General features: G+C 49.1%; 1 protein-coding gene across 1 annotated transcript in view; it reads right to left on the reverse strand.

Annotated features, from left to right (window-relative positions):
• The window catches only part of LOC311310177 (transmembrane protein 132D), a gene marked incomplete at both ends in the record, with an annotated part of 31,611 nt that overhangs the window by 16,070 nt on the left and 995 nt on the right, over nt 1-14,546 (reverse strand). Inside the window, one exon of the mRNA XM_084439601.1 lies at nt 8,048-8,930. Coding sequence (XP_084295727.1) covers nt 8,048-8,930 — 883 coding nt within the window. The remainder of the gene's footprint in view (nt 1-8,047; nt 8,931-14,546) is intronic.

The following is a 14,546-nucleotide window of genomic DNA, read 5'->3' on the forward strand; positions in this document are numbered from 1 at the left end:
GGAGAGAGAGAGAGAGAGAGAGAGAGAGAGAGACAGTCACAGTCTACTGTTAGCCGAAAACAATCCCAGGACTGTCAGAACCAAAGACCCAGGGGACAGGGGGACCCTCCAGGGGACAGGAGAGGACAGGAGCAATGGTCTTTGATCAAGGGGGACACAGGGACTGAGAGAGAGAGAGATGAAAGGAGCTCGCGGGGGACACGCCTGTCCCCATCCGTCTCTCCTCAACGCAGTCCCCTCGGGGCCCGGGAAGGTCACCTTGAGGCCACCGCAGCTGTGACATTACAGCTAATGCACGGAAGGTGATAGATCAGGGACACGTCTAATAGACCCACATCAACCCCCACATCAACCCCGAAGATCACCTGTCACCAAGAGTTACAGGTCACGGCATCATTCTGACTTATAGAATATATGAATCAGAATGATGCCACGATCACATTGAACTGATGTCAGTGGCGCGCACACACACGCACACACACACACACACACACACACACACACACACACACACACACACACACACACGTTAGTCATCATCAATGTGATCATTTTCCCCGTCTGTATCTCAATATATTACCTTGATGTCGTGCCTCTCGTATTAAAGGAGAATGTTATTTTTCGACAACCTGGACCTTATTTACGGCATATTATAAGACGTTTGACTCACCGAGATCACTTTGGTGTAATTCGGAGGCCTGTAGAAGAAATTTAAAATCCAGCGCGAGCCAGTATATCCATGTAATGGCGGTGGTGGGGGCAACGAGAATGCAGCTTCTAAAAAATCTATTTTCTGCCGCGAAACAGTTGTTTTCATCAATCTGTTTTTATGAATCGATAGTTGTGCTTCCTAAAGCGAGGGCTTGTTGTGGTTTTCAAATATGTGGTCTTTAGCCTCTGTAATATGATCTTTAGAAACGTCTTTAGAAACAAATAAAGCTTCCCCACTTGCTCCAGCACGCATGCGCACCATAATCCATGTTATATGGATATAATATGCCGTAAATAAGGTCCAGGTTGTCGAAAAAGAACATTCTCCTATAAGAGATAAGTCTGTTACTGTTAATCTAGTATGTTCTAAATCCACCCAACGACAGGACGGCGTCTGTGTGTTCAGCCGGGCGCCGCAGGATTTAACCAATCACAAGCGACCGTTACAAGAGCCTTTTCTCCTCCGAGACCCCGACCGTGTTTAAGGAAGTAAACCCGTGACTGGAGAGGCGGGGTTCTTCTGAGAGGTTCGGGGCAGGAGCGGCGGCCCGTGGCTGTGGTTAGCGGGCGCTGGGGGGGTGGAGGGGAGCGGGGGGGGGGCGGGGGGAGGCAGGGGGGAGGGGCGCCAAGGCGGGGAGGACGGACGAGTCTGGAGACTGAGACTGATGGAGTGGGAGAACAGCAGTTCTCAGGTGCTGCCACTGTCTTCCATCTTGCTTTTTTGGACCGGGCGAGGCTTGAGTGGCACGCTACGAGCGCACCTCCCGCATCCAGCCCTCCCAGCTGTTCCCCCACCGCCTAGGAGGAACCATCCTCCCTCCGACACCCCCCCAGCCCATATCTGGCTCTGTGTCGTATCGCTGCCGGGACATGGGACCGACATCGAAGCCAAGCGCAGTCTGAAACAGATGCAATCCTTAATTATGCACACAAATATCCATCGCTCAGCTCCCCTCTAGTGGCCCGCCAGTCATCAATGGCGCGCGCGTCATAACTGACGAGGCGGTTTAGAGAGTTGGGAAGACTTTTCGAGCAGCGACCTAGCCAGACGGCCAGGCCAAAACAAAGAAAATAAATGAAAATAGATTTCCCGGTTTGTCGTGCAGATGAATTGCCGAAGCCCTCCTGATAAATATCGTTTTTTGTTGTTTTTATATCATCTTAATTCCATGAGGTGTTCTATTTTTTTCTGATCTGATAGAGAGCACCTGATCTGATCACCTGATCTGATAGAGATCACCTGATCTGATAGAGAGCACCTGATCTGATCACCTGATCTGATAGAGATCACCTGATCTGATAGAGAGCACCTGATCTGATCACCTGATCTGATAGAGAGCACCTGATCTGATAGAGAGCACCTGATCTGATAGAGAGCACCTGATCTGATATCACAGGGATGGATATTGTTCTGAAACAATGGCTGCTTTGATGATGTTCCAACTCAAACTATAAGCCAGCCAGCTGGCTCACCCACCACATGCTAAACAGAAAGCGATCTGATTGGTCCTCATGTACAGTAAATACACACGGGAAGCGATGACACTCAGGTCAACAGCGCCAGGGGCGGCGCAAGCACTTGGCATACAAGGCAATAGCCTAGGGCGCCGAGGCACTAGGGGCGCACAAAGCTCCGCTAGCACCCCCCCCCCCGGGGCCTTGTCGGGTCGTTTATAGGTGAAATAACCACTGATATAGCCCGTAGCATTCACCGATTGGTGGCAGCACTGTGACGAATCGCACAGCGCGCGCGCTATTTCCGATAGAGCGTAGAAGAAGAAGCAGAAAACCCCGAAACGAAGGAACAGTGAGTGAAAAATAGACTATAACAGTGGTTATCTCACCTATAAACGACCCGACAAGACCCCGACATGACAAAAGACATCGACAGGAAAGCATGGTGAGCGTCAGATTTGAAATTCGCCATTTGGAATAGTCCGGTCACCCTTTTCTATATCCTTATATACGTGACCCCAGATGAGAGGAGCGACAGCGTACCTCTGGGGTCACATCGGGGATAGTTCCCCTCCAGCACGGTAACGCGGTCTCGCTCGCGCCTCTGATCTCCGGCCGTGTCACCAGCTGCGGCCTCGGCCGGAGTCATTACAGCGTGTTTATCGCCGGCCGTTATGCACGACTTACCGGCACATTTAAACCGTGATTAAACACAGAGACAGCTGCTAAGGCCCAGAGATCACGGAGACACAGAGGACCTGTTTAAATGGACTGGCAGGTGAGGAGAGGGGGGGGGAGGGGTGGGGGGGAGGGAGGGGGGGGAGAGGCGGACAGATGAAAGCACATGTGCGCTCTTGTTAAAAAGGAGACAACGGCAGTAGAGTGATTGATTCTCTTCTTGTCCTTGGCATATGGCAGAGTGTGGACCAATCCGCTAGAGGCATCAAGACAAAGCGGAGGCCCCAACGATTTAAAGCTGCCGTAATTAAGACAGACACATATGTGTGAAGGTCTAGGGAACGGTTAAGAGGACCACCGCTTAAGGATCAATTCAGACTCGTGGGAGAGGGACCGGAAGACACCGGCATCTGTCATCTTAATTAAAGCAATCTGGCGTAAACGGTTGGCCTGGCCCTGTGGGTTAGCTACCATCAACAAAGCACCAACTGTTGTTTGTAGACCGAGGTTTATCCCGGAGGTGTGAGTGAAAAGGATGGGTTGAGCACGACTGTGGATGAAGGGAGTCAGTTACAGCAGGAAAACGGGACAATGTTCAGGTCAGCGCCCACGAATAGAATGTATAATGAAATAAAATATATATAATAAGAGTAAAATAGCCCTACTATGTTGAGGCTGATAGGGGAACTGCTGAACCGTAGCTCCAGCTAAAGTAGTCCTCTTCATATTTGACCTTCATTTGAAACTCCTTGGATTCAGGTGCGTCCATGCAAAGCTTCCCACTGAATCAGTATTACACCACCTTTTCCAGCAGGACTCAATTTGGAGGTACAGTACTTGAGTGAGTGAGTGAATGAATAATCAGTTATGACCTTCCAGGTTTGTGGGTTATCCCCCTTTCAGCGTAATGAAGTTCACCTGCAACACACACAGGCTGGGAGATGTCACGCTCACGAGCGGCACGGCGAGGAGGTCCTGGGTTCGATCCCTGCTCGGGACGATGTCGGCACTGGGAGTGTTCACCCCAGGGTGGTCAGGTACTCAGAGGGGGTATCTCCCAGGGTGGTCAGGTACTCAGGGGGGGTATCTCCCAGGGTTGTCAGGTACTCAGGTGGGGTATCTCCCAGGGTAGTCAGGTGGGGTATCTCCCAGGGTTGTCAGGTACTCAGGTAGGGTATCTCCCAGGGTGGTCAGGTACTCAGGTGGGGTATCTCCCAGGGTGGTCAGGTACTCAGGTGGGGTATCTCCCAGGGTGGTCAGGTACTCAGGTGGGGTATCTCCCCGGCCTTTCTGTGTGGAGTTAGCATGTTCTCCCCGTGTTTGCAAGGGGTTCCCTCCCAAGAACCCAATATGAAAAACATGCAGAAGAACAGATGCTCTTCAGTCCTGTCCCTGACCAGGACCTGGACTGAGCACCTGGACTTGGTCCCCGCCCGGGCGTCACTAACGAGGCTGCCCACTGCTCCTGACGAGGCTGCCCACTGCTCCTGACTGCCCCTGGAGGAGGACACTAACGAGGCTGCCCACTGCTCCTGGCTCCTCGGAGGAGGACACTAACGAGGCTGCCCACTGCTCCTGGCTGCCCCTGGAGGAGGACACTAACGAGGCTGCCCCTGGAGGAGGACACTAACGAGGCTGCCCACTGCTCCTAACGAGGCTGTCCCTGGAGGAGGACAGCTTGGACGGGAAAACGCAGAGGACCAATTCCACCGACAAACCCCACAAGTGTGTTGTGTGTTGTGTGATGTGTGTTGTGTGTTGTGTGATGTGTGTTGTGTGATATGTGTTGTGTGTTGTGTGCTGTGTGTTGTGTGATGTGTGTTGTGTGTTGTGTGATGTGTGTTGTGTGATGTGTGTTGTGTGTTGTGTGATGTGTGTTGTGTGATATGTGTTGTGTGTTGTGTGCTGTGTGTTGTGTGATGTGTGTTGTGTGTTGTGTGATGTGTGTTGTGTGATGTGTGTTGTGTGTTGTGTGTTGTGTGATGTGTGTTGTGTGTTGTGTGTTGTGTGTTGTGTGATGTGTGTTGTGTGATGTGTGTTGTGTGTTGTGTGATGTGTGTTGTGTGTTGTGTGTTGTGTGATGTGTGTTGTGTGTTGTGTGTTGTGTGATGTGTGTTGTGTGATGTGTGTTGTGTGTTGTGTGTTGTGTGATGTGTGTTGTGTGTTGTGTGATGTGTGTTGTGTTGTGTTGTGTGTTGTGTGTGTTGTGTGATGTGTGATGTGTGTTGTGTGTTGTGTGATGTGTGTTGTGTGTTGTGTGATGTGTGATGTGTGTTGTGTGTTGTGTGTTGTGTGATGTGTGATGTGTTGTGTTGTGTTGTGTTGTGTGTTGTGTGTGTTGTGTGTGTTGTGTGATGTGTGATGTGTGTTGTGTGGTGTGTGGTGTGTTGTGTGATGTGTGTTGTGTGATGTGTGTTGTGTGTTGTGTGATGTGTGTTGTGTGATGTGTGTTGTGTGTTGTGTGTTGTGTGATGTGTGTTGTGTGTTGTGTGATGTGTGTTGTGTGATGTGTGTTGTGTGTTGTGTGATGTGTGTTGTGTGTTGTGTGTTGTGTGATGTGTGTTGTGTGTTGTGTGTTGTGTGATGTGTGTTGTGTGATGTGTGTTGTGTGTTGTGTGTTGTGTGATGTGTGTTGTGTGTTGTGTGTTGTGTGATGTGTGTTGTGTGTTGTGTGTTGTGTGTTGTGTGATGTGTGTTGTGTGTTGTGTGTTGTGTGTTGTGTGATGTGTGTTGTGTGTTGTGTGATGTGTGTGTGTTGTGTGATGTGTGTTGTGTGGTGTGTGGTGTTGTGTGTTGTGTGTTGTGTGTTGTGTGATGTGTGTTGTGTTGTGTGTTGTGTGATGTGTGATGTGTGTTGTGTGTTGTGTGATGTGTGTTGTGTGTTGTGTGTTGTGTGATGTGTGATGTGTGTTGTGTGATGTGTGATGTGTGATGTGTGTTGTGTGTTGTGTTGTGTGTTGTGTGTTGTGTGTTGTGTGTGTTGTGTGATGTGTGTTGTGTGTTGTGTGTTGTGTTGTGTGTTGTGTGTTGTGTGATGTGTGATGTGTGTTGTGTGATGTGTGATGTGTGATGTGTGTTGTGTGTTGTGTGTTGTGTTGTGTGTTGTGTGTTGTGTGTTGTGTGTGTTGTGTGATGTGTGTTGTGTGTTGTGTGTTGTGTTGTGTGTTGTGTGTTGTGTGATGTGTGTTGTGTGATGTGTGATGTGTGTTGTGTGATGTGTGTTGTGTGTTGTGTGTTGTGTGATGTGTCATCGCTCACGAGTGTAATTGTGTGTCACTTGCCGTGCGGTGATAAACGACCTCTCGAGGTCTAGTAATTATTACTATACATTAGCGGTCGTGTTGAACGTGTGGATTCGTGACATTTTTCTTCCAGATATTATCAAACGGATACATTCAAACCAAAGAAATAATTGTCGCATTTCAAGAAAATGGATTATGGTTCCTCCGACAGACCATAACTCACTGGATAGACTGTGGGGAGTCTGGCAGCGGAAGAACCGCAGGCAGGAGATATATCTGCCCGAGTTAGCATTCATCTCCACTCGTCTGGTGACAGTCAGCAGAGTGTGACCAGGCTGCCTATGCATCCATCAGATGTCTAGAGTCTGATTCTGTCTCTGGCTGCAAATGAAGATAAACATTGCATTACGCTTCTAAACAAATTGCGTATTACAGTGTATAGATAGAGCAACGGCGAGATAAATCAGAGCGAGACACCGGGGACCGGCGTAGATGGACGCATTCAGATGCATCACAAACAACGGCGTGGCAACAGCGCTCTCGTTCATTTAGATGTGACGCCTCGGTACGCGAGCAGAAGCGCCCGGGGGAACACGAAGAGAGCCAGCGGACTGACAAGGGAGGAGCCTGAAGCACAGGCGTGAGAGTCGAGCGTGTCATCTCACCTCAGGTCGATTCCTGCCCCGACGATAACTGACCCCCCACCACCCCGGGCTCGGGGTGGTAAAAGGAGAGCCCCTCGGCCCCGAGCCTGGGGGGGGAGTGAGACATCTACGCCCAAACGAAGAGGAAGACTGACACCAATCTGAAGATATGTGATTCTACACTAGACTTACTGTACAACAGAATATGACATGGATGTACAGTAGATAAGGTATAATCCAATGGTACAATCCGTGTACCGTTACAGTGTGATATGTGTACTGTATCTCAGTGTTTTCAGCAATGCACTTTTGAGTGTTTTGAAGTGTTATTAAATGCATTTATTATTAGTTGCAAAGTTATAAGCTGCAGACACGGTGTTCCCAGTGTCCTGCTGTACTGCTTTCAATGAAATTAAACCAAATCCTTAATCTCTGTAATCTGCAAACAGCTCAGAACAGGTACAGTCATCATAGGAAAAAAAGGTTTTTAAATATGCTGCTCCATCGCCGTGGAATGAGTTGCAAAAGGACCTGAAATTGCCAGGATTGATCACACTGGGTGGATTAAAATCCATTTTAAAAGACTATGAAAGCAATTCTCTTGGTCAGTGCAACTGTGTTTGATAACTTGCCCTACAACTGATTCTTGCTGTGAAAGTATGTCTCTGTATTGTCTGTTATGTTTCTTTTATTGCTGTAACTTTGTTTCTGCTGCCTTCTTGGCCAGATTGTTCTTGAAAAAGAGATTTGAATCTCAATGATGCCTATCTGGGTAAATAAAGGATTTGATTTGATGCTCTACTACCGTAGTACAGCTGTAGCAGCTCCTACAGGAAAGCCCTTGGACAGAACGTCTGTCTGCTAAACAGCTGCATGTTAACTATCGTTTTCTACATCATCGCTGATGATAGAGGAATAACTCTGTGGCTTTGATGTACAGTATGATTACTATCTGGCACGAATAATACAACAGCGCTTCCAAGAAAGACAGTTAACCTCGGTCGCATTTCCTGAGAACCGCTATAATCCAAGCTAAAACCAATTTTCTCCAATATTGTCTGATTTCTAACGAGACGTGATTTGTAGACATTTCTGGCTACATTACATCAGAGAATAACTAATACCGTTACTGCCCAATCCTGCAGATTAAGCAGAAGTTTCGGAATATTAATCATGCAACCTTTTTAACTATCCACATAACAATGAAATATTATATCCAATGTCCTAGACTGCTGTCCATGCATTTCATTGTGCATCCCATTAAATATTTCCTGTATTATTATAATCATTATCTCCTAACGGAAGACTGGGGTTTACCGTAGTGTGAAGTTCTCCACGGAGGAGGAGCTGGACATGAGGATGTAGAACGAGGCGATGTCCGTCTTCTTCAGGGGTTTGGACGACGTCTGGATGACGATGGCGTTGCCGAGCTTGAGACGAGACAGGGACGAAGTTCCCTTGGGCGCCTGCAGGAGGCGCACACTCCCGATCCTCAGCATGGGGGTCACGGCGGCGTATTCGGCCCGCGACTGCTGCCCCGAGCCGCCCCAGCGGCCCCCGTCCCCGAAGGTACACCTCCCGTCGGCGCCGGGCCGGGCCTGGTAGTACAACTCCACGGTGTTGCCCTCCGCCGGGTCCGGCCTCTCCCTGCTGGAGCCCCCCGCCCCCGGGCTGAACCAGCCGGCCGCCGGCGCCAGCACCGCCATGCACGTCCCCCTCGGACCCCCCATGGCGCAGGACCCCCTCACCTCCTGGGTCTGCCAGAAGGCGTAGACCGTCACGCAGGGCAGCGGCTCCCGAGCTGGCTCCGCCCCCCCGTCCCAGTCCCTCCCCGCCACGTAGAACAGCACGCGCACCGCGGGCGCCGACGACTCCACCCGCGGCGTGAGCACGAACGACTGCACCTTCCAGCCGCGGGCGCCGGCGGCGCCGAAGAGCGGCGCGGGCCGGAGGAGGTCCGGGGGCACGGGCCGCTCCGCCGACAGAGGCCCGTAGGTGGCGCTGATCACAGGGAGCCGGCCGGCCCTGAGGATGACGAGGGGCTGGGTGTGCGTCTGCATGCTGGAGTTCCCCATGATGTCCTGACCCGCCTCCTTCAGGAACAGGAAGTCGGCGTCCTGCACCCGGTAGCTGACCGGCAGGACGACGGGGAACAGCGCTGGACTCTTGGTGCCGGCCGACACTTCCTGACTGTCCACCTCTGCAGGAAAACAAACAGGACGACCTTTGACCTTTGACAGAGACTGTACCGTAGATGTGCACACTAAAGGGGTTGTAAAAAGCAAACACAGTGGACGACACAACATGAATGCACTAGTCTCACTCTTGTAATTAGGAATTAGAGTTTTAAAGTGTAAACTGTCCATTAAAAGACCCACGGAACTAATATGAACCGATATCTGGAAAAAGTCCACTTACATAAGATGATCTGGATGGGGTATAAAAATCATTCAAATGAAAGGTTAGTATTGACCTCATACTTAATCTTAAAATACCTGTCGTCAAACTGTACTCAAGGGCACTTATATTACAAATGACTGAAGGGAAATACCTATAAAGAGTATTGGTGTCTCTGGACACCAATTTTACAGCAGGGGTTGTAAAATAGCAGACGGAGGACCAGACAAAACCCCTGCCCTGATATCCATGCTAAATGGACGGCACTTATATAGCGCTTTTATCCAAAGCGCTTTACAATGGCCTCTCATTCACCCATTCACACACACATTCACACACCAATGGCGGAAGCTGCCATGCAATGCAAGGTGCTAACCTGCTCACTGGGAGCAATTTGAGGTTCAGTGTCTTTGCCCAAGGACACTTCGACATAGGACAGGCGGGATTCGAACCGCCGACCCTACGATCGTCGGACGACCCGCTCTACCACTGAGCCACGGCCGCCAAAGTCGCCCAAAGTCACACCTGCGAGTGCTAATGAGCCATGACGGTTATCAAAAGTGGAGGACTGCCTGTCCAACGGGGGTAAAGGTCAGGAGAATGTGTTTACCAAGATGCTCCATCTGCAGCATGATCGTCTTTCACAGACAAAGCATCTGGTATCAAAGTGATTTCAGTAGCGTAACGCGTTCTGTGGCCGTACCACAAAGCAATGGAACATCTGCATCCAAGCCATGTGTCATGCGTGAATTACCAGACTCCAGATGAAAGCATTAGTCAAATGCGATTATCCACAAACATCCTGTAATTTACATTACGGTATATTGACATAATAACACATTAGCTCACGCTGTATGCTGACATAATATCACATCGGCTTACTAGACGTCATTTTAATGCTTAAACATTAGACATCGTATTTTGTCTAAAGCAGAACAGGACAGTGTGACCTTTTCTGCGTGATTGGGTTTGGAGTACCGAGGGACAACGACAACAACAACACCAACACCAACACCAACAACAAGAGTATTCTCTGATCTGGTCTAAACACGTAGTCACTTTAGAAATGAAGGCCTACATCTACCCTGATTGAGTGTCCGTTTTGATGAGATTACACAGATTATGGCAGATGACCTTGGCCTGCACGGTCAACGTCGAGGCCCAGCACACTGCTCTTTCCTGGGCAGTATCAACGCTGGGGAGACCAGCAAGCTGGTGAGGAAGACCAGCCATGAGACTGTAGTCACTGACTGTACAACGGTGCCTGAGACCCCCCGACCACATCTCCTCTCCACTTCCATCCCCAGACTCCCCCCCCCCCCCCCCCCTACCCTGTCACTTTACACTGAAATAGTTCTTTATTTTACTTAATATGTGTCACCTGTTTATTACTATTATTATTATTATTATTATTATTATTGTTGTTGTTGTTATTGTCACACTGTTGATGGCTGATGTAACACCTACCCCCCCCCAGGGATTAATAAAGTGTAATATTATTTTGTCAATCTGAGACTAATTGGTTTACTTGGGGAGGTAGAGAAAAAAGAACAAATAATGTTTTCCAGAGATGATCTCATACTCTATAGAACTCGCGGCCCACATTAGCTTTATGAAAGAAGTATATTTGATTACAGATGAAAATCACTTGCTTTAGCTATAACTGCAGCTAGAGCTGTATTATTAAAATCATGATTTATTTATTTACTATTCCGTGTCCCGTTTCCATTTCAAGTCCAAACTGTTTAAAATGACCATAACTTTCTATCCTGTTAGTCAGACACGTTTTCACTCCTTTTATGAAATGATTACAAAAGACACCAGAGATAGTAGCACATCATACATCAAGCTGTTGATGGCTGTTTTTCTTCCCCGTCGAGGGGGGCTTGGGGCTTTGGTAAATCTAACTGGGCCTTGTCCCTCATGGTCTGTGCTGTTTGACAGGTCTCTACATCATCCCCACGGCTGCTTTTATCACTGCGTCGCCACCTGGGGACGAGCTGGAGAGGTTTACACAGCCCTGCTGACGACGCACTAACCCAAGGAAAAACACTCACACACATCTTCTTCTGTTTTTTTCACACAGACATGAGTCTGAATCATGTTTCACTGGGTAGGAGGAGGCTGGGGCCGAGGCTGGGGCAGGGGCCGGGGCCGGGGCTGTGGATGAGACCAGGAACAGAGGCAGTTCCCCTGTTGTCCCATTTCTGAACGATGACAGATGTGCTGTTTAATACCAGAGCTGGCAGCAGCCCCTGCAGCTGGGAACAAACTCTGGCCTCCCACCTCCATGGGGGACGCAGGCTGTCACTGAGGCGATATGGGACCTCACATGCCACCGAGGTGATACAGGACCTCACATGCCACCGAGGTGATACAGGACCTCACATGCCACCGAGGCGATACAGGACCTCACATGCCACCGAGGCGATACAGGACCTCACATGCCACTGAGGTGATACAGGACCTCACATGCCACTGAGGCGATAGGGGACCTCACATGCCACCGAGGTGATACAGGACCTCACATGCCACTGAGGTGATACAGGACCTCACATGCCACTGAGGTGATAGGGGACCTCACATGCCACTGAGGCGATAGGGGACCTCACATGCCACCGAGGTGATACAGGACCTCACATGCCACTGAGGTGATACAGGACCTCACATGCCACCGAGGTGATACAGGACCTCACATGCCACTGAGGTGATAGGGGACCTCACATGCCACTGAGGCGATAGGGGACCTCACATGCCACTGAGGCGATACAGGACCTCACATGCCACCGAGCGATACAGGACCTCACATGCCACTGAGGCGATAGGGGACCTCACATGCCACCGAGGCGATACAGGACCTTACATGCCACTGAGGTGATAGGGGACCTCACATGCCACTGAGGCGATAGGGGACCTCACATGCCACTGAGGTGATAGGGGACCTCACATGCCACTGAGGCGATAGGGGACCTCACATGCCACCGAGGCGATACAGGACCTCACATGCCACTGAGGCGATATGGGACCTCACATGCCACCGAGGTGATACAGGACCTCACATGCCACTGAGGCGATACAGGACCTCACATGCCACTGAGGCGATATGGGACCTCACATGCCACCGAGGCGATACAGGACCTCACATGCCACTGCCCCTGTCGTCAGCTGGGTAGGAGTGGCATGATCGTCTGCACTCCTCTGGATAGTTTCAAAAGCCTCAAATCTACAAAGACGACAGTAAAATTGGAATGAAAAGTTTCTGCTGATGCGAGTGCCACAGAACCCTGTTCCAGTCTGGTCGGTACGCACTGAGGATCTATTGTAAAGGGAGCTGCGATCCACCTACTCTTAATCCTTAGGAACCTTCTTCATGATGGAAGCTTTATTCAGATCATACAAAAGAAGCCAAATCTCTTTAAAAGCTCTTTCTGCCACTCAAATCACTGGATAGACCCATATGGAAATCATAAATCCTGACAAGCATTGTTCATTCTCAATATGAATAATTTTCCTTTTCATTAAGGTGTACTTTGGTCTACTAATGTAATATTACAAGAAAACATACGCCATAAATAAAATGTATTTAAGCAATAAGCCACTTGAGGCCGTTGGTTACAGTAGATTGTAGAACAGCTAGGGGGCGTTGTTAGGCACGATGCGAAGCAGTTTCTACTGTAGCTGTTCTAAAATCACTGTAACCCACGGCCTCTAGTGGTTTATTGCTTTTATACAACGGTTACTAAAATGGTAAGATTTCGCAAAATAAACGCACAACAACAAAAATGTATTGAAAACAAAACACAATTCTTCCGCCAAGCAATATAGTTCCTCAAGCTGCAAATAATTGCCAAGCAACACAGGAATACAAGCTAGCACTAATCACCTAGTGCTACAACCAAAACATGCCAGACTTGACGTTGATAGCAGCTAGCTAGCCAGCCAGCCATGAATGATACTGTTCTGCTTGTTTTCTGTGCAACATATAAACGGATCAGTTGTCAAAACGAAATGGCAACAAACCATATACCAGGCTACGCTATTTCGACTGCCTTTTGCAATATAGGGCTATGAACGAATCAACAGGGGAGGGGCAGGGGGCAAGATGTAGCGATACTTGTGGATTTTTGCAGCCGAAAACAGAGCAGCGATGCGGCATAATTCCTGATGAGACGCGCTCGACTCGACCTGGGCTGGAGAAAGCACACCTGGGCTGGAGAAAGCACACCTGGGCTGGAGAAAGCACACCTGGGCTGGAGAAAGCACACCTGGGCTGGAGAAAGCACACCTGGGCTGGAGAAAGCACACCTGGGCTGGAGAAAGCACACCTGGGCTGGAGAAAGCACACCTGGGGCCTGGAAGCTTGGGCGCTAGGGGCGGAGCCTGCTGGGCGGGGCTATGATAATGCTCATCCATCTACGTCACCAAAAACGCCAGTAACAACACGGAAAACTCTGAAAATCCGATTGGCTTGCTGAAGGGTGGAGCTTCCAGGGCAGGAGAAAGTGTGCCGACAATGTATGTATATCAACTTCATACTGTATGAAGTTGATATACATACAGTTGACAATGTATATCAACTTCTGTACATTGGTAGGACCATCAGAGACCTACATGTATATGATAAACACATTAAAAAGTGATTTAGCATGTGCGGTGCCCTTTAACAACGGCTTCCGGCCAATCAGAATCAAGGACCGGAACCACCCTTCGTATAATATCCAAATATATTATCCTAATGGACTCATTTTCTTTCAAATTATGCTGGTTTCAGTATGTAGGTTTATTTGTCTAATAATGGAATGTTAATTATGCACGAAGCTAGATGTAGCTGTGCCTTTTTTCCTCGTTGAAAACGAGGCCTATAGCCTATTAAAATGCCATATGGCTTAATTCCCTCTAAGTCTAAAATTATTCATTTTAGAATGGAAATAATCCATGCTCTTTCTTAAAATCTACTTTGTACTCAGACTTCTGTGCCAAGAATTGCTAATTACATAGAGCTCTGTGGATTCTACCGTGCAGTAATGAGATCACCATGTGACTCCCTATGAAGTGATCTGACTTGACTTGCTACAGATCTCATGTTACTCATGTAACGTCTCACGTTACTCCACACTGGAGAACAATGGAACGGAGTCCATTTCTGAGGGTCTAGACATCTCCGCGTTACATTCTACAGGCCGTTACCGCACAGATTCCACTTTCTTGTCAGTCGTTGCTTCTAGGCGCATAGACCTGCTGGCCTGGCGACAAAACCCAACAGAAGAGAGGTGGCCAGGGTTTACCAGGCTGGGACATGTCCCCTTCTCAGGGTAGAAGTCAGGAACTAAGCACTTGAGGGCCAAATCTCTTCTAATAGCGTAATTGGTCTGTTCTCAATAAGAGCCTCGTCATACCGTCTCTAATGTAGATGAGCAGA

Source organism: Borostomias antarcticus (genome assembly GCF_949987555.1).
Source record: "Borostomias antarcticus genome assembly, chromosome: 6".
NCBI classification, from domain to species: Eukaryota; Metazoa; Chordata; class Actinopteri; order Stomiiformes; family Stomiidae; genus Borostomias; species Borostomias antarcticus.